Source organism: Acinonyx jubatus, chromosome C1 (assembly GCF_027475565.1).
Source record: "Acinonyx jubatus isolate Ajub_Pintada_27869175 chromosome C1, VMU_Ajub_asm_v1.0, whole genome shotgun sequence".
Taxonomy (NCBI): Eukaryota; Metazoa; Chordata; class Mammalia; order Carnivora; family Felidae; genus Acinonyx; species Acinonyx jubatus.
The window spans coordinates 45,646,681-45,665,111 of record NC_069381.1 but is presented as its reverse complement, the minus strand read 5'-3'; the positions used below and the strand labels follow the sequence as shown (position 1 = coordinate 45,665,111).

General features: G+C 46.8%; 1 protein-coding gene across 22 annotated transcripts in view; it reads left to right on the top strand.

Annotated features, from left to right (window-relative positions):
* The window catches only part of DAB1 (DAB adaptor protein 1), a 405,747-nt gene that overhangs the window by 370,939 nt on the left and 16,377 nt on the right, over positions 1-18,431 (top strand). For 12 of the 22 annotated variants that reach the window (XM_015072345.3, XM_053214129.1, XM_053214135.1 and 9 more), the window contains 5 exons: positions 738-788; positions 880-927; positions 5,613-5,675; positions 8,009-8,117; positions 15,805-16,353. In XM_015072345.3, coding sequence (XP_014927831.1) covers positions 738-788; positions 880-927; positions 5,613-5,675; positions 8,009-8,117; positions 15,805-16,353 — 820 coding nt within the window. The remainder of the gene's footprint in view (positions 1-737; positions 789-879; positions 928-5,612; positions 5,676-8,008; positions 8,118-15,804; positions 16,354-18,431) is intronic. The other 10 variants (XM_053214139.1, XM_053214130.1, XM_053214128.1 and 7 more) reach the window with 2 other exon arrangements.

The window sequence follows — 18,431 nt, the reverse complement described above, 5'->3', positions numbered from 1 at the left end:
CAGTATCAGGTGGTTTAGCCAAATTCTCAATGATCGTAAACAGTAAAATGAGAAAACTAACAAAATGATTAGATTTGGTCACCTGCCAGCTACTTCTACAACGTGCATTCATTCCTGTATTCTTGAGCATGGCTATGTGCCACTTCCTCTGTGAGCAGCCAGGATTCAGGAATAAATACAGCTTGGTCCCTGCTCCAGGAAGCACAATGGATGTCCCATCCCTCTGATGATTTTCAGCTCAGAGGATCAAGGAAAGCTTCATGGAAGAGGTGGCCTTCCAGCTGGGCTTTGAGCTTGCAGAGGTGAGAAGAAGAGCATTTCAAGCATAGGGGGCAACATGCAGCAGGGCACTTACAAAACCAGCTGGTCATAGACTGCTCCAAAGAGTTTGACTAAAGCACATGGTAGTATTTTTAATTTGTAAAACCAAAATGTTGAGCGTAAACATCGTGCTCTTATCCGCTGCCCCCTCCCCCCCCAACCATGGAGGCTGGCTGGGTAATGTCTGTAATCGCAGGAAGATAGGCTTGAAACGTACAAACTTACCCTTGCTGTGTTTCCTAATCAGGCCCGTGTTGTATCACCCGCTTCTGCTGGGAACACGTCCAGGGCTTTCCTAGTACACTGGCCACAGCTCCTGCCTGGTGTAACTGCAGATGCCATCATCCTCACTCATAAATCCATGCCATTTGTGTGTCATGCTCTTCGTCCTCATTCATCATCCCTTACCCTTTCAGAACGGCCATCCATTCGAGGATTTTGAAGAACGGTTTGCTGCGGCCACCCCGGTAAGAAGGAGAGGGCCCTGCCCGGTTAACCATTCCACATCATCATCCCATTGTTCATTTCATGCTCATAAGTCATGCCTTGTGGTTACAGAACAGAAACCTGCCGACCGACTTTGATGAGATTTTAGAGGCAACAAAGGTAAGGCCTCCGGGCTCTTGTTAAATGAGGGTCGTTCTGGCCATTCTCATGCCTTCCATATTCTCATCCAGCCTGTGTGAATGGCAGGTGCCGGCTGTGCTCCGGGGGTGTCTAGTCTAATGTTCACAGGTGAGCTCTGTGATGAGGTCAGATGGCACGTGTATGTTGATACGTGTGTGCGTGCTGAGCTTGTGTTGCAGAGGAACTGACACGCTCTTGTTTTCATCCAACAAATATGTTTCAAGCTCCCAGAATGTCCCAGGAACTCTGATAGATGCTAGAGATTCGGTAGAGCAGGAGGGCACAGACTCTCTCCTCAAGGAGCTCACACCGCACAGCATAGGAAAGACGGGGCAGGTTAGCCTGGTGTAGCGTAGTACAGTGTAGTATAGCAGGGGGTCAGGCACATAAACAGGATGTGCAAAGTGCACCCACTTGAATAAAAACCAGGCGAGGCTGCTGTTCACTTGATACACCCTGGACTAGGGGCACTGGTCTGCTGCCGATGTTTGTTCAGATCAGTTGATACATAGGCCAGTGCATATTATCACCCCTGAGAATAGGGTGTTTGGGAAGCCTGTAGGACAGGGGGTCCTCAACCGTGGCTGTCACTTAGAATCACCAGGAGAGAGTTTAAAGTCCCAGTTACAAGGCTGTACTTCACCTAATTCAGAATCTCTAGAGGTAGGAACCAGGCATCAGTATTTTCCCCCAAGTACATCCAAGGTTGAGAATCCCTGCCTGACCTAAGAATGTCACATAAGCCATTCTGGATGGTGGGACGGGGTGCAAACTGAGTTAGGAAGCACTGCCCAGAAAAAGAAGAATCCCCTAATTTGTGTCCGGAAGGATGGGTGGGAAAGGCAATTGGGGAAGGAATTGAATGTTCTCAGTAAAAGGAAGAGCATGTGCAAAGAGCCTGAGATGGCCCCTCCTTTTGTGACCCTGTATCTGTCCTCTCCATCACACCGCCCTGATTTTGTCCATAGGTTTGTCTTTCCATACAACCACCAGCCCCTGAGAGTAGGGATGGGAGCAGGCCCATATCCCCTGCTCTCAGTACAGCAGCTGATGAACAGTAGGGGCTCCAAACTTTTCCTGCATGAAGGAGCTCCTGATGCCAAAACATAAGGAGTGTGTCTGTGAGAATGTGTTTTGGGGGTCAGCCAAGGACATCTCCGCCTTCATCAATGGCGCTTTCAGAATCTGTCTGCAGGAGGGGCCTAGGAGTCTGCTTGCAGCCGTCTAGTTGAACGAGGGACCAGGGGACTCCTCTTGAAACGGCAGTGGCACAGCACTCTAGATACTATTCGGAAACCATTGCTTGTTCGTATCAAAGAATGGCTGTGGAGTAGCTGGCCCACGGGAGATATCGAGGGGCTTCCTCCTCAACAACCGAGTTATCCCTGTCCCCTTCACTGGGCTTGGCAGCTTCCAGTATCAATCTGCTTACCCTGGAAAATACCCGGGACCTGAAGACCGCAGAATCTGCCGTCGACAGCCACATCTCTACCTGAAGATGTCTAAAGTGCTGGTAATGGAAAGGGGAATGGGCATATTGAGCTGGCCTTCCAGTTGAGAGCCCTTCGGGCGGATGTCCATCATGGCAGACCTTTTAGGAACCGCAGCTTCTGGTTAGAGAACATTGTGGCCACACTCCCATTGTCTAGGATGCCACCTAACTAGGACTTGTCAAGTGACAGACAAACGAGGCATTGCGTGGCCTGTGGGTCAAGCCTAGCTTCTTTTAACTCTCACATCACAGACGAGTCGTGTCACCTCCTGGTCTCAGCTTATGTGCAAAGTGCAACACCACGGGGCTCACTGAGCGTCAAACATGATGGTCATGTATTGGAAAATGTATTATAAACTATAAAATGTTTTACAAATGCGAATGGTTAGTTTTAATTCTCTTGAGGTCATTAAAATGATTAATTACAACAATATTATCAGATGGAACATGGTTTGTTAGGTTACAAATAAAAAGGACTGGGGCTAACATGGAGGGGGGGGCAGTGAAAATAGATATTATTCCAGATCTCAATCACATATGGTTATTAGAATTATTTTTAATTTTATGGCCATAAGAATCCCCCTTTTCTATAAAATTTAATTAACTCAAGTTTCTATTTAAACAGCAAATCCAATGGAATGAAATAACAATCTATGTTTTATGCCCCTGCATGTTTTTCTCGTTTAATCCTTGAGTGAAAATCATCTGGCAAGAGGAAAGTCTATATCTCAAGACTGAAGGTTATTTTAAAAGTTGTGCTTAAGGAGAAAATTAGCCAATAAATTATATTTATGATGTTAGTAAAAGTGTGCCACGAGTTCAAACGCATTTGAAATGTAAATTGTGTGACTTAATTATTAACTTCATTTTATTATTTTCCTACCACTGAAAATAGTTGTAGGCCATTTTAAAAGCATTGAGCCCCAATTGTGAGGAAGCCCAGAAGCTGCATTTGAATTGATTAAACACAAGTATTTCTTTTATGAATCTGGGAGGGAACATAAGGATTGGCATAGTTTCGCCAAATAACATAAAATATTGTAAACATGCTAAAGCCTCTTTCCCGGAGACAAGCAAGTGTCTAGGGTCTGGCCGGGTCCAGTCGCACCACAACGTTACCCCTGTCCTGTCCACTTCGCTGGCCTCTTCCCTGCTGCTCTCCGTTCTCACACTCCATACAAATTGCTTTGCTGCCCACCTGCTCACACCTCCCAGGCCCCTCTCCTTTTCTGCTCATATACTTTCACCTGCCTGGATTATCCTTTCTCATTCAGATGGGGTCTGTTCCCTTTAGAAAACCCTCCTTAAGCTTCTTTGCCAAAAGCTAGCTGATTCCCTTTCTCTGCTCTCCCACAGAGACCCCTGTCACCGTCCCTGACACATTACCTTGAAATTATCTACTTCCTTGGAACATCCCACCAGACTGCAAACTCCCTGCAGTCTGGGACTTGGCATTTCTCATCATTCTGTTCACAGCTCCCAGCACCCAACAGGTGTTTAGCGTGTATGGACAAAGCACTGTGTCGTTGGGAAGGAGATGAGTGTGTGTGTAGGGCCCTACTATGTGCCCAGCACCATTATTCTGTCTGAAAGCTTAAAGGGAAGAATTGAAAGTACATTAACCGATCTAAGCTGCTTTCAGCAAAAAGAGCCTTTTGTACCTTTTTTTTTAATCTTTATTTTGGAGAGAGAGAGGAAGAGACAGAGTGCGAGTGGGGGAGGAACAGAAAGAGAGAGGGAGACACAGAATCGGAAGCAGGCTCCAGGCTCTGAACTGTCAGCACAGAGCCCAACGTGGGGCTCAAACCCATGAGTCACAAGATCATGACCTGAGCTGAAGTCGGACGCTTAACCGACTGAGCCACCCAGGTGCCCCGATGTACCTTTTTAACCAGGCTTAGACAGACTTCAAAGTCTTGTCAATAGTATTGTCAATAAATCCGCAAACGAGATATTATCATCTCTGCCATCCAGATGAGGGAACTGCAGCTCTGTGGAGTTGCAGAGGTTGGAAGTGAATATACCTCCAGATGTGGGGCCTTTCCCAATGCCCAGAGCTCACTCACTCGTCAGTAGGAGAGCACTATCCTTTTTTGTACTAAGTGTAGAGACCTAGCCATGCCTGGTTACAGAAGAATTCAAGTGCGGGCTTCCTGCATGGCAGGCAGGCAGACTCTTCCTGTCCTTTCTGTTGAGTGATGTTTTTAGGTCCCTCAGTCACTATCACTTAAAATCCAGAGAGAAGCCAAAAGAGTTCTTTCCTCAGTGGGCAGGTTTTGCACAAATCATATGATTACATACTTTAAGGCAGGCCGTGTGGTTCCTGGCCACAGACTCCCTACGGTCTCTGAAGCTGGAAGTGTATGCAGATTAATTTCTAAGCATATCTTAAAGGGTTTCTTCTGCCACTGTGGCTGGCCTTGCTCAGACACTCCTGTATGATGGATGAGGATATAGATGATACAGTGTCTACAGTGATGGAGTTGGTAGCAATGATTAATAGTGTATATACTGGGCTGTTTTCGATACCCTTCCTGGTATTAAATGATATGTTTTCTTTTCTTCCAACTACATTTTTTATCCTAAAGGCTGACTCTTTCAGGGACCGTCATTTGACCGCATGCTCTATCTGCAGAAAATTCAAGTCCTGGCCCTGGGTGACCCCGGGGTCACCTCTGTGAGACTCAGCTGAGTCATCAGTAAAAATGGGGATGATGATTTGTACCTCTCAGGTTAGCGTTTGGGGGAACATTTGCTGAGAAGTGGTCACAAAGTCATGTCTCACTATCCTTAGCACATCGAAGGCACTTTGTACGTGTGTGCACTCATAAAAGACAAGCACTGAGGGTACTGCCTTCTTGCCTTTATCTCCTGGAGAAGAGAGAGAGCATTGCACTTGATGGGAGGTCAGCGTGAGGTGGTATTTACTGGTAATGGGAGGTGCTAAGCCTGAATCTCCTTAACTAGCCCCAAATAAACTGCCGGATACCCTGAAGCAGGAATTGATTCTGGCTACGTCCCAGCCATTGTCTTTAGGGTCATGAGGTACTGTAATGACCAGCTGGATTTACTGTTGATATAGCCGTGATGGAAAATGTCATACCATTTTAAAGCAGCGCCCGGCAGCATTGGCTTCCCTTGTGGTGACATCATTCTCTTCTTATCTTTTCAGGCTGTGACCCAACTAGAACTTTTTGGGGACATGTCCACCCCTCCTGATATAACCTCTCCCCCTGTAAGTATGCACAGCCGCTCAGCCCTACGTCCCTTCCCTTCCCTTCTTCAGCTGCATGGTGACGAGAATATGAGCTTTGGGTAAAAGAGGGCCACAGGTGGGTTCCAGCTCTGATTCTTTCTAGCTGTGTGGTTTGGGAAAACCAGCATTTCTGAATCTCAATTTCCTCTGCTGCTTTTTAAAGGAATTATGATACATGCGTCTATTTTGAGAAATAAGTGAAACCATGCATCAGCGATTACAGGACCCCCCCCCCCCCTCCCCCCGCGCGCGTACTTGCTGCCCTGCGGGGCAGTGGAGAATGACGTCAGTGTCAGCGGGATGAGTCCCTGCCTGCACGGGGCACATGGTCTAGTTGGGAATACGGGCAAGAAAGGCCATAGGACTGCACACACAGTGAGGCATCGTCAGCGCCAACCCAGAGCCCGCACAGCCCGGTGGTCAGCCCAGTAAAAGAAGCCCCTTCTGCCCTGGCCCTGGCCCTTTCTGTCTTTTCCTGTCTCTTCCTTTATCGGCTCTCCCTCTTCTTTTCATCCCCTGCCCCTCCGCTTCCCACCTGCCTTCTAGCTTCCTTGAGCTTCTCATGAAGCTTTGGAGTCCCAGCTCTAGTTTCAGCCAGGGCGTGTCTCCCATTGCTTGTCACTGCTTACAACGGGACAGAGACTGCTGGGAACCCTAATTTGAAAATGAAAACCTAAGCAAAATAGAATCCCAGTGCTTTGAGAACCGGTTGCATTCAAAGGCAACCCTGTGGCCATAGCAAAGAATAGAGCTGAGATGGCCCCTCCAGAGCCTCCCCTGCCCGCTCCCCGGAAGTGGGAGGTGGGCAGAAGGCAGTCGGCCGCAGCTGCACCAGCAGCAGCCGCTGGGAGGGGCAGCTCCTCTGGGTGCTGCTCGGTCGTACAGCCGGAGGGATGGTGCTATGGTTCATTGGCAAGATGTGCCTCAGAGAAGAGGCTGTATGTACCCTCATGACTGAGGACAGATGGCACGAGACTCTGCTGCCCACAGCTGCCGCCTGGGACTCTAGACACAGCTGCCTTGCTCCCGATACCTGATGTCCAGAGCAGCCGTGACAGTGGGGACAGCAGCTCCTGTCTCCAGGGAGGCAGTCTCCTCTCCTCCATCCCAGGGGCAACAGCTGCATCTTGGGCACTTAGAGACTCAAGCTGTGGAGCCAGAAAGGTCTGAAGAGATCTTCTAACCTCCCTTCATTTTACAGATGAGCAAACTGAGTCCCAAAAAGGACATGTGACTCGCCCAGGGTCACGTGTGGGAAACAACAGGGTGTTGATTGTGTTCAAAAGTGCTTACTGCAGCAGCTCATGGCTATGTTTCTGGCCCCGAACCCAAGTGCGTTACAAATGGGTATTTAAAAATCCTCAGAACAATGCCATTCCTCCCCCAGGCTGCTGCTCTAAAAATGGCCTTGTCTAATTGCTGTGGTTTCAGGATTAATCGCTTGCCCCAGTCTATTCCAAGGAAAGAAAAATAAGGATGTCATGGCATGGAATAGGCGTACTTTGCAGGCAAAAGGCTGCGGTAAATGGGCATGGACCTTTAAAACCCTGAGGGCTGATGCTTTTCTTTCAGTACCCCTCAGTACCCCTTTGATTTACTTGATTCATTTGATTTATTTCAGCACACCTCACCTTAGCCAGCAGCTCATGCGCCAGACCTCTCTCGGATGCCAGCATAGGCTGGGCACTTGAGCATTTGCACCTCCTTAGGCGTTGTTGTTGTTGTGGGTTTTTTGTTGTTTTTTTGTTTTTGTTTTTGTTTTTTATCATCTTCTTGAAAATGTTTACTTCTCTTTACACGTGGAGATTGAGGCAGAATTCTGAAAAGGCACCAGCACACAAGGGTCTCTGCTCTAGTCGCTAAGCTTGATTGTTCATTTAGACAAGCTGTTTATTTATCGTGTATTAAGTGACAAGCCCCGAACGAGACACATAGTAGGTCCTGAGTGGACGCGTGTCAGTTTACCTTGACCACCCCTAAAGGATGAAAGCCAGATATTATGACTAAAGGGTCATGGTACTGACCACTCTTTGCTGAGCACCTGCTATTGCTTCAGCATTCAGTGACTTAAATGCATGGTCCCACTTAATTATCACAGTTGCTCTATAGGTAGGTATCATTTTTCCTGTTCTGTGGTTGCTACGTACAACCACCTTGTGGTCTGCATACCATATACGTGGCTTGGACCGTGGCTTGCTTCTGCAGCATCCCCTGCCCCTTATTTCCTGCACCTGCTGCTCCCCATCCTTGATGGCCGCTGCACCAGGGTTCCCGGGAGCCTCACGCACCTTCTGCCTCTCTCTGTCTAACAGACTCCTGCAACTCCAGGTGATGCCTTTATCCCATCTTCATCTCAGACACTCCCGGCGAGTGCAGACATGTTTAGTTCTGTACCTTTCGGCACTGCTGCTGTACCCTCAGGTAAGCTGTCTTCCACCTGCTTCCTTTCCTTCAGCCTCCACTCAACAAGAAAGAGAAAGGGTTGACTTGAACAGCTGCCACATCATGCCAGAACACCTGTGGAACCACCAGTCTCTCTAGGTGACATTGAGAGGCTGCCAGTGGGGGCTGAGGGAGTGTTTACAAATCTGTAGTCTGCTGTAGATGAATTCACCTGGAAAGGTCAAGCTTCTAGGTGATTCACGTATGTAGCGCTAGGGAGCCCTCTGCACACAGAGCCGTGCAAATCAGTACAAGTTCATTTCCTCCTATCCATCTCAGCCAGAAAGAGGAAAGTGGCAGGTGAGGGATATTAGCTCCCCACAGACCTCTTGAGATCTGATTGATAGGTGTCTGCCTCATTTGGTAGAGACTCAAGAACCAGGAGGTTCTCCATGTATACAGGACACTGAGGGGCAGAGAAAACTTCCAACAGTGAATTGGGACGGTGATGGAGCTCTTAGTGATTTTGAAAGTATTTGTTCTGTTCTCCAAACATTCTCTAAAATATATATACTACTTTTACAACAGGGTAAGATATATATATATATATAGGAACAGTATTGTAGGTATGGTATGAACTGGTGGGATCTCAGACACCTTAATTTGTTTCCATGGCAACAGGCACTCCACGTAGCCAGGGCAGTGTACTTGAATGTGGCCAGAGATGATATTCTGCTCTTTACATACATGAGAGCCTTAAAGACTTTTTTTCTTTCTTTAGCTACATATTTGACATCTGGGTGGCTTCAGCTTTCTAGTTCATTCTTAGATATGGCAAATAGAGCCTGAATATTTTCAAATACAAATCTTCTTGCGTTTTTTTCTATAAATAATTTTAATCATATAGTGTTAGAAGCAAATTCTTGCCACCGAATGTGAACCTTGCTGCTACTCAAAGTGAAGTAAAAATTCACAGTCTCTTATGAAATAGTTACAGTTATTCCCCATGAGCCCAGAGGTCGTTGTATGAAATTTTCAGAAGCAACAGAGATTGGTACTAACTTAAAATGTAGAATATGCAAGTAACCCAGAAACATATTGAATTGACCAGCTTCCCAATCAAATCTCTTATACTCCTCTCTAAAATGGGACTGTGGTGATGACTAGTTTTCCTTACCTCAAATAGATATTAAAATTTCCTTGGGAATAGTGTAATAGAATATGTCATCTTAAATAAGAGTAACAGTTTTCCGTAAGAACGTATCGCCTTCCTATGTCGAGAATCCCCATGCTTCGTCCTCATTGTTTGATCCGTGAAGATGTGCCGGAACAGGGAATGGGAACTTTAGGCCCCAAACTAACAAACTGGCAGAAATGGTCACTCCACAAACATTCACTGAGTGCCGACATGAGCCGGGCCCTGTTCTAGGTGCCTGGGGTGTGTCAGTGAATGCACCAGACACAGGTCCTGCCTCCAGAGTGCTTCCTTTCTACTGGGGAAACAGGCAACAACATAAAAATAAGTAACTTATGTAATGCGTTCAAAAACGGTAAGTGGTGCAGGCAGAAGAAAATGTTGAGTGAAGTGTGGGAGCTTTGGAGCATGTGGAGAGCAGGTAAATGGAGGTTGGTTGTGGCCAGGTGGGGCTCATGCAAAGGTGAGATGTGAGCAGACTAGAAGGGGTGAGGGAGGAAGCCAAGAAGATGTCAGGGTGCAGAGTATTCTAGTCAAGGAGTCTCCATTCCCCTCTCTGTGAGAGTGGGACAAGATGCAATCACACGTCTTCCGACCCTAATGTTTCAGTAAAAGCACCTAAGGACCTGCCCAGGTCTTGCACAGGACTGCTCTGGGCCTCCTCCTGAGCCTGTGTCACATTAGGGCTTTGAAGACCTGGGTTTTCAACTTGCTAATTGACCAGCCATGTTGCAAACTATGGACAAGCCACATCACATCCAGATTCAGTTTCTACAGATGCTAAAATAAAATAAAATAAAATAAAATAAAATAAAATAAAATAAAATAAAATAAAATAAATAGATTAAGTTCCAATTTTCAATTTTTAGAATGGAAGTGCAAAATTAATTTCAGTGAGCACATTTTGCTTCTTGAAGTGCCTGCTTCTGCTTCAGATATGCTGGGGAACAAAAATAGACTTCAGTTGGTGGTCACCTGTCAGCCTTTTCCTCCTTTAACTCGCCCTAAAAGAAAAAATCTCTGCAGACATTGGGTCTCCATCTGCCTGTCCCTCATTGTCCAGCCAGTGGTAGGGAGCCGGGGACATGAACTATGGTATGCAGGACAATAGATGGGCTGCTGGAGGAATTTGTGTCCGATGGGCTGCGTTTGAGTCTTGGCTCATCTATTTATGTATGTGTTAGACTCCTGAGCGAATTACTTAATGTGTCAGAGCCAGAGTTTCTTCATCTATATACCTGAATTGAAAATAACACTTGCCTTGCAACAGTATCTTGAGAATTAAGTGAGAAAATAAAGTTAAGCGCCTTGAAACTTATTAGCATCCTAATGCTTCACATGGAAATGCAGCTGTTTTTGCTATTATTATTATTATTATTATTATTATTATTATTACTCTTATTTCTAAAGCAGAAGAAAATGTCTTGTCCTACCTATATTTTTTCATTTACCTTTTTGGAACAGTTAGAGAAACATCCCTGCAATAAAGTTTAGGTCTTTGGCCTCCTTTGTGTGGCAGAGCTGGCCGGGGGGCTCAGAGAATGTACCGTGTCTGAATACAGGCCCTGCCACTAGCCAGCTGTGTAATATTCAGCTAAATGTCTTCTGAGCCTCAGAGAACCTGTCTGTAAAATGGGGACGGTAATTCCACCTTACAGAGCTGGTCTGACGATTGCACAAGTTAATACATGTACTAGAACGTTGAAAACAGTGCCTGGCAGCGTTGACATGAGTAAGCAGTCAGCACGTTTGCTAGCCTGTCCGTTAGGAGCCCTGGCCCTGGCCCCCCACCCCCTGCTCTGTGACAGCTGCCACCAGCCCTCCCCTCAGCAAGCTGCAGTTTCTCGTGTACGGGGTAAAGAGATACTGAAAACAGCTATGCCAGAGGCTTGTTGCTAGGATCAGCAAGCTCCATGAGGGCAGGGATTTTTTTTAACTGTTTTGTTCTTCACTGCATCTCCAGAGACCGAAATAGTGCTTAGCGTCCAATAGGGCTACTTTTGAATGAATGAATGAATGAATGAATGAATGAATGAATGAATGAATGAACAAACGATTGTGCTAATGTAAATAAGCATCACCATACAAGTTCTGCATAAATGTTCAGGGCGTACCTTCGTTTCCTGTATTTTTCCCATATTTTAGTCTGTTTTTTTTTTTAATCCAAATAATGAGGTATCCCCAGGTGCAAGCATCTGGTTGTAAATTGCAATTTTCAACACTTCTTAAAAATCTAACTGGAAGGCAGTAATGCAGGTGTTTCCTTTCACTTCACAGTAAGGAGATTTATGATTGATCTGCACTCCGTGGCATAAACAGATGCTCCGTGGCCCCTCCTCCCTCCATTGTCAAACATTAATGACTAAATGTTACTAAGCAGTTAAGTGGCTGCTGTGGCACACACCAAGTGGCTCCCCAGGTCCACTGCTACCACAGTCCTGCTACCGAGGTGTGCCGTCGGGCATGCACAATGCCATGTGGCCTGAGAGCCTTAGCTCACAGATTTGGGGAGAGCCCAGGCTGCATAGACCACCCCACTCCAGGAAAAGCAAGTCAGACCTGCGAGTTCCCAAACATGATACCCAATTACCCCGTGCTGCTTTTTTTTTTCTTTTGAATATTGTACTTTGGTCTGAAGCAGATGGCATGAAGCCAGGGAGACATGCTAATAGCTCTCTCCAGAAAAGTGTGCACAGCCCATCTGTTGGTTCCTTGTGGGGGGAAAAAAAAGACAGAGTGAAAGAAAAACCTGCCACCGACAGAATCTTTACAGATCACAGTACTTACAGATCTTGGAGTTTAATTGTACACTTGGAAAAATGCAGTGGAGGCATTTATTCCACTGTAACTCATTCACCTTTATAAAGAGACTTTGTCCAGTCTCCAGCATTTATGGGGCCATCGATGTGTGCCCACAACTGTGGTAGACACAGAGGAGGTGGAGAGAGAAAATAAAGGGTTCCTGCCAGCAGGTGGTTTCTTGTCTAATGAGGGAGGACAGAGTAACTGGGCGATAACAACACAGTGTGACAAGGGCCATAACGGAGATGAACACTGAGGACTGCAAAAGCCCAGAGAAGGAGAACCAGCTGAATCCCCAGAGCAGGGAAAGCGCCCAGCACAGGTGATGCTGAACTGATTCTCAGAGAGCATGTAAGGAGTAGCCACATGAAGGAGGGGGTGGCTTTCCGGGCAGAAGCACCAGCAGAGATGAGAGAGAGCAGGTGGAGTTTTGTTTGCAGCTGCTGTGGGGAAAGGTACCCGTGAAAATGGGATGGAGAGGTGGGAAAGGGGACTGACCCCTAAAGGCTCCTGAGCCAAGCTAAGGCATCTGAACCTTATACTCAAGACAATGAAGCACTGTATTTGCATTTTAGAACAGTCCTCCAGGGGCAACGAGGGGGGGGCGGAGCAGAAGCAAACTAAAAAATAGCCTGGCTGGAGGCTGAAATCTTCCATCCCTTCATCAAAATAGCCATCAAGTGGTGCCCTGGTGGCTCAGTCCGTTAAGTGTCCGACTTCGGCTCAGCTTACGGTCTCATGGTTCGTTAGTTTGAGCAGCCCCGCGTTAGGCTCTCTCCTGTTAGTGCAGAGACCACTTGGGATCCTCTGTCCACCTTCTCTCTCTCTCTCTCTCTCTCTCTCTCTCTCTCTCTCTCTCTCTCTCTCTCTCCCTCTCTCTCTCCCTCTCAAAAATAAATAAACATTTAAAAATAAATGGGCAGCAAGTTTGAGGTAGTTGAAAGATCCATGTCTCCCCCGTGTCAGACCCAGTGCCCCCTTTTTATGACAAATATTTGTAATGTCACCCTTAAATTCTTGAAATTCATCGATAATATAACTTACCTACACAGCTTTTTAAAAAGTCAATATGATGCCTGCATTATAAGGAGGAACTTTTCAAAAGCTAACTTATAATAAAAAGATACATATCTGAATACGGAAAATGCCCAGGTCCGAGCACACTAGATGTCCTACTAAGCGGCCTGGTGTGCATACCTATAAAGAGCGACACTGCAGGTGCAGACAGATGCATGAACGTGGTGTTGGCTCAAACACCAGAAGTGTTTCTGTCGGGACCACGGCTTTCCCAAATGGGGAGCAGCTCTTAACAGTGTTTCAAACAAAACAAAATACAGTCTGCCCTCAGAGTACACAGTTGTGACCTTCCTAGAAAACTATGCAATGAAACTTTGCCTTTCCACGTAATTCAAAGTCCAGTCCATACTCAGTTGTAACATACACTGTGGTATAACTTGCACACGTTGGTCTCAGACATTGTAGGATATCCACGCTCGCCGCCTCTTAAATGCGGGTAGTGTCTCCCTCTAGCAAATTGCCCTGACAACCAAATACACCCCCCAGATATCCTGGTCACCTCCTAAGGGATGGTAGCCCTCCCAACTGAGAACCCCTGGGCCCCACCAAATAAATCAGAAAGTAAGAAACACACTTGCAGAATTCTCAGTCTGTTGGTGGGCTTAAGTCACAGCCTTATTAGGTGATAGGTGAGGTGAAACTCAACGTAAGCGACTGTCAGGTTTGGAGTGCCAACATCATTGTGTCTTCGCCCCTCTTAGTTCAGTGCACTAGGGCTCAGGGGATCTCATAAGGATATTGTCTGTGTTGCTTCTTGATGCTCCATAAGTGCATTGCACACTGCTGGATTAATCAGCAAGAAGCCCATGTGTCCTGTCTCTGACTCTCTGGCACCTCCTGTCACCTTGCAAGGAAACGGCTAGACTTTCAATGCCGCCCCCATTCCTTATCCATCATTGAAGGGATCTGAGGCTGGAGTGTGAGTGATGCCTTCTGCACGCGATTTCTCTGGGCTCCCCGGGGTCATTGACATCACCCATGACCCGACCAGCACCACAGCGCCTGCCTGCCTTCCCTTTGGAAGTTGCTAGGATACCCTGCATCCACTCCTCCTTTCCTGGCCTCACTGCTGCACACCTGCAAACTCCTTCTGACAGCCATGAAAAGGCTGGTTTTGAGAAGTCAGGCCAAGTCGGCGTCTCCATCCTCTACTCCGCCTGGCCGGGGCATCTGTCTCCAAGGCTCAGCGGCACATGCATGTGGCCCCTGGGCCCCCTGAGAAGGGCAGGGACCACCGGAAGCACGTGGGAGTTTCTCTGGGCCCGCCCACACTTTGCCGAAACCCTGAGTGACTGTATCAGGTGTACTGACCGTGCGAAGATCAGAAATTGGTCTTGGCCATCTGCGTGGGGCACTGTGGTACAGAGGGAAGAACATGAGCTTCGGGGATGGACGACCTCAGTTCAGATCCTGATCCCACTTGATGCTGACTGTGTGACCCCAAGCACAGTACTTTCCCTCTCTGAGCACCAATTTCCTTATCCCTAAAATAGAGATAATAAGAACACCTCCCCTGCAAGGATTTTGTGAAGATGTAAAGCATCTATCTAATGCTGTACCTAGAATGTTATAGTCATTTCATAAGTGGAAATGATTCATGTTACTTTTGTTCATGTGAACGTATCAGTTGTGCTGCTTTTAAAATGGTTATATCTCACCTGAAAGGACTTAGTACGGCGAACAATTCTCACGGCAACCTACATGAGTAGACGCCCTGGAGTTTCGCAGTACCCAACATATGCCACTGTATGAGGTGCCCCCGAGTAGACAGTCACCTAAAATTGACATCGTCATCATAACACAGAAATCATGTGTAATAATACCTGTAGCTACCATTTATTGCATGGCTGCTGTATACAGGCAAGGAATTAAGTACTTCAAAGGCTTTATCTGATTCAAATACTACTAACTGCTAACATTTACCAAATGCTCACTCTGTGTCTGGTGTAGTACTCCACCTCACATACATCATCTCCATTTATCTGTAAACCAGACCTGTGTGACAGAAGGTATTTAACGTCCCCTTTTCAGATAAGGAGGCAGAGCCCTAGAGAGCTTGTGAGCGCTCCCTAAATTTCAGAGATAAGAAATGGCGGTCTGAATTTTAACCCGTGCCTCGCAAACTGACACTCTGGTTCTTCTTGCCTTGGCACACGGCTTCGATGCCTGGAAGAAAGATCTTCCTACCTGGCTTTCCAACAAGGAGCCTGACTTTGAGCTTAGAAAACTGGCGCGATTGAGAATGTCCCAGGCCTAGGAAGAAGGGGAGGCAAGATTGAAACCCACATGTGCCTGATTTCCAGTCGTCTGCCTTTTCCCGTGGGGCACACCGGCTCTCGAGGCTCTGGTGCCAGAAATCTTTAGCAATTCTAGCAATATTGTCATTATCCCCCAGATGTCTGCCTGGCTTGCTCCCTCACTGCATTCTGGTTTCCTCTTATGAATCGCCTCCTCGGAGAAGTTTCCCCTGACCATTGCTCTAGACAGAACGCTCCCTAAGAGTAGGGACTTCCGTCTTACTCATCTTTGTGTCTCCAGTTCCTTGCACATAGCCTGCCACTTAATGGTTGTTCCGTTACCTTTCTGCTTATCCCTTGAATACGTGGATTGTTCTTTCCTAGGGTGCCTGACTATTCTTCTACCCCCTTCCAGGTTATGTTGCAATGGGCGCTGTCCTCCCATCCTTCTGGGGCCAGCAGCCCCTCGTCCAACAGCAGATCGCCATGGGTGCTCAGCCACCAGTCGCTCAGGTGATGCCGGGGGCTCAGCCCATCGCATGGGGCCAGCCGGGTCTCTTCCCTGCCACTCAGCAGCCCTGGCCAGCTGTGGCCGGGCAGTTTCCGCCAGCCGCCTTCATGCCCGCACAAACTGTTATGCCTTTGCCAGCTGCCATGTTCCAAGGTCCCCTCACCCCGCTTGCGACTGTCCCAACCACGGGTGACTCCGCCAGGTCAAGTCCACAGACCGAGAAGCCCAGACAGAAAATGGGGAAAGAGATGTTTAAGGATTTCCAGATGGCCCAGCCTCCACCTGTGCCCTCCCGCAAACCCGACCAACCCTCCCTCACCTGTACCTCAGAGGCCTTCTCCAGTTACTTCAACAAAGTCGGGGTGGCACAGGATACAGATGACTGTGACGACTTTGACATCTCCCAGTTGAATTTGACCCCCGTGACGTCTACCACGCCATCAACCAACTCACGTGAGTGCCTGTCTTTGGAAACATAAATCCAGTGAGAGCGACGCCTTGCTTCTGGAGTCCGTGAACTCCTTTCGGTTCCCATGCAGCAGGCTTCCTTGTTTACATCACTACTAACAATAATAATAGCTACCCGGTACGAGGTACCAACAGTAATATACATACCTACTTCGTATAATGGCTTCGATTACTTTTATACTCATAACAGTGCTTATTACAGGTTTTGTTAGACCTTTTTGGCCAATAAAGTGAAGTTCAAAAACAGGAGGGTAGGCAGAAGGGGAGCATCGAATACAAACCTGTCGCTTTTCTACCATGTCACTCTGCTGCTCAAGTTTTTATTTGTTCACATCCATTCGCTCATGATCCCTGCTTATGACACACAGATTCCTGAAATGGAAATGCAGGGTAAATGGGAACCGCAGACGTTTGGGGGACAAGGACAAAAAATTAGAACAGAAAATTAAGATCAAGAGAAAACTTGGGAGAGAGAAAGAGCAGCTGTAAGTCTCGTCCAACTAGTATAGTAGAAGCCAGATTTGGGCTTAAGGCTTTGGGTAGGCAAAGAGAAAAATCGGTAGCGTCGCAGAAACCTCTAGACTGGGAACCAAGGAACAGGTTGATCACTTTGTAGTTTCGTGCCTATGGGCGAGTGATTTTATTTCCATGAGCCTCAATTTCCTCATCTCTCTTAGGCTAAGGGATATTAAAAGGATTCAGTGGTACAGTTACTGAAGCATTGTATACCTCACGGAGTTTAAAGTCTTTTTATCACCATTATAGTTGCATAGTGAGTGGTTTTCTGCAGAATCCCGACCAGGGTTCCAAACCTTGGCTCTCCTACCACAAGCTGTGTCTTTGGGTAAACGTATGACTTTTCTTCTTCACCTCAGCTGTATCATGGGTAAAATATGCGAGTTGGCTTGGATGAGCCACGTGCCTCCTAGTTCAGGCATTCAGTGATTCTGTCCCAGCTCACTTTTCTACTGCAAGCATCCGGAAAACCATACCCATGTAGCCAATCAGAATCCAGACACGCTTGAGCGTGGATATGCTTGGTCGACACCGTTCGCAAACGTGTCTGGCGATTCAGCCTGTGCCTTGACAATTGATAAGGGAAAAGAAAAGTCTCATGGAACAATGAGTTTGGCGTTTTCATTACTGTCATAGATGATATGGATCACTGCTTGGCCAATATCGTGAATTGTCGAAAAAATCTAATGCTAACACAATTAGATAGTGTCATTTCAGCCAGGTTTGGAAGGCTGTTCTGAAAAGGAATGTCTTCAGTGTGTATAAACAACACGCTTCCACTCAGGCCATATGATCTACATAGTAGGGGCCTCACTATTAACTCTAACTCATAGGGTTTCAATGAAGAATAATGAATAAAAAATGAAATGGTCAAAGAATGAGAGCCATGCATAAATAAGCTTCTCTTGATGACAAGCGCTCTCTTTCAACAGGCTTGTGTGCCAGCCACAAATAAGAGGAAAGTTTCAGTTCTTTGAGGACAGGAAATGTGTCCTAATCGTTCGTACCCTTCTCATAATGCTAGCATAGCATCTCGCCCGTGGGAGACATTTGCGAAAGGTCATAGAGATTGAAATGAAGGAAACAAAGGCCGCTCAGTTACTGTTGTGTTTTAGAGCAAGGTTCTGCAACCTTGACTCTGTTGGTATTTTGGGCCAAATCATCCTTTGATGTGGGATCTGTGCTGTGCTCATAGGACATTTAGCAACACCCTTGCCCTCCACCCATTAGATTCCAGAAGCACCCATCCTCTGCCCCTAGTCGTGACAGTCAAAAATGACCCGAGATATTGCCAGACGTTCCCCAGGATTTAAATTGCCCCAAATTTAGAACCACTCTTGTAGATTATAGAGGTATTCTAGAAAACCTTCTGCAGCCTGAGACATGTCAATAAATGCCTGATTATGCTTCCAATCAATTTCATCTGGTAAGTGGGAGCAGTCAGCCTGGGTTCTCAGCCTTTAGTCAGCAATGAGCCACTTCTAAACACAATTCAGAATCCAGTTACACTAACATGTATTAAACAGCTATCACACATCAGGGTGATT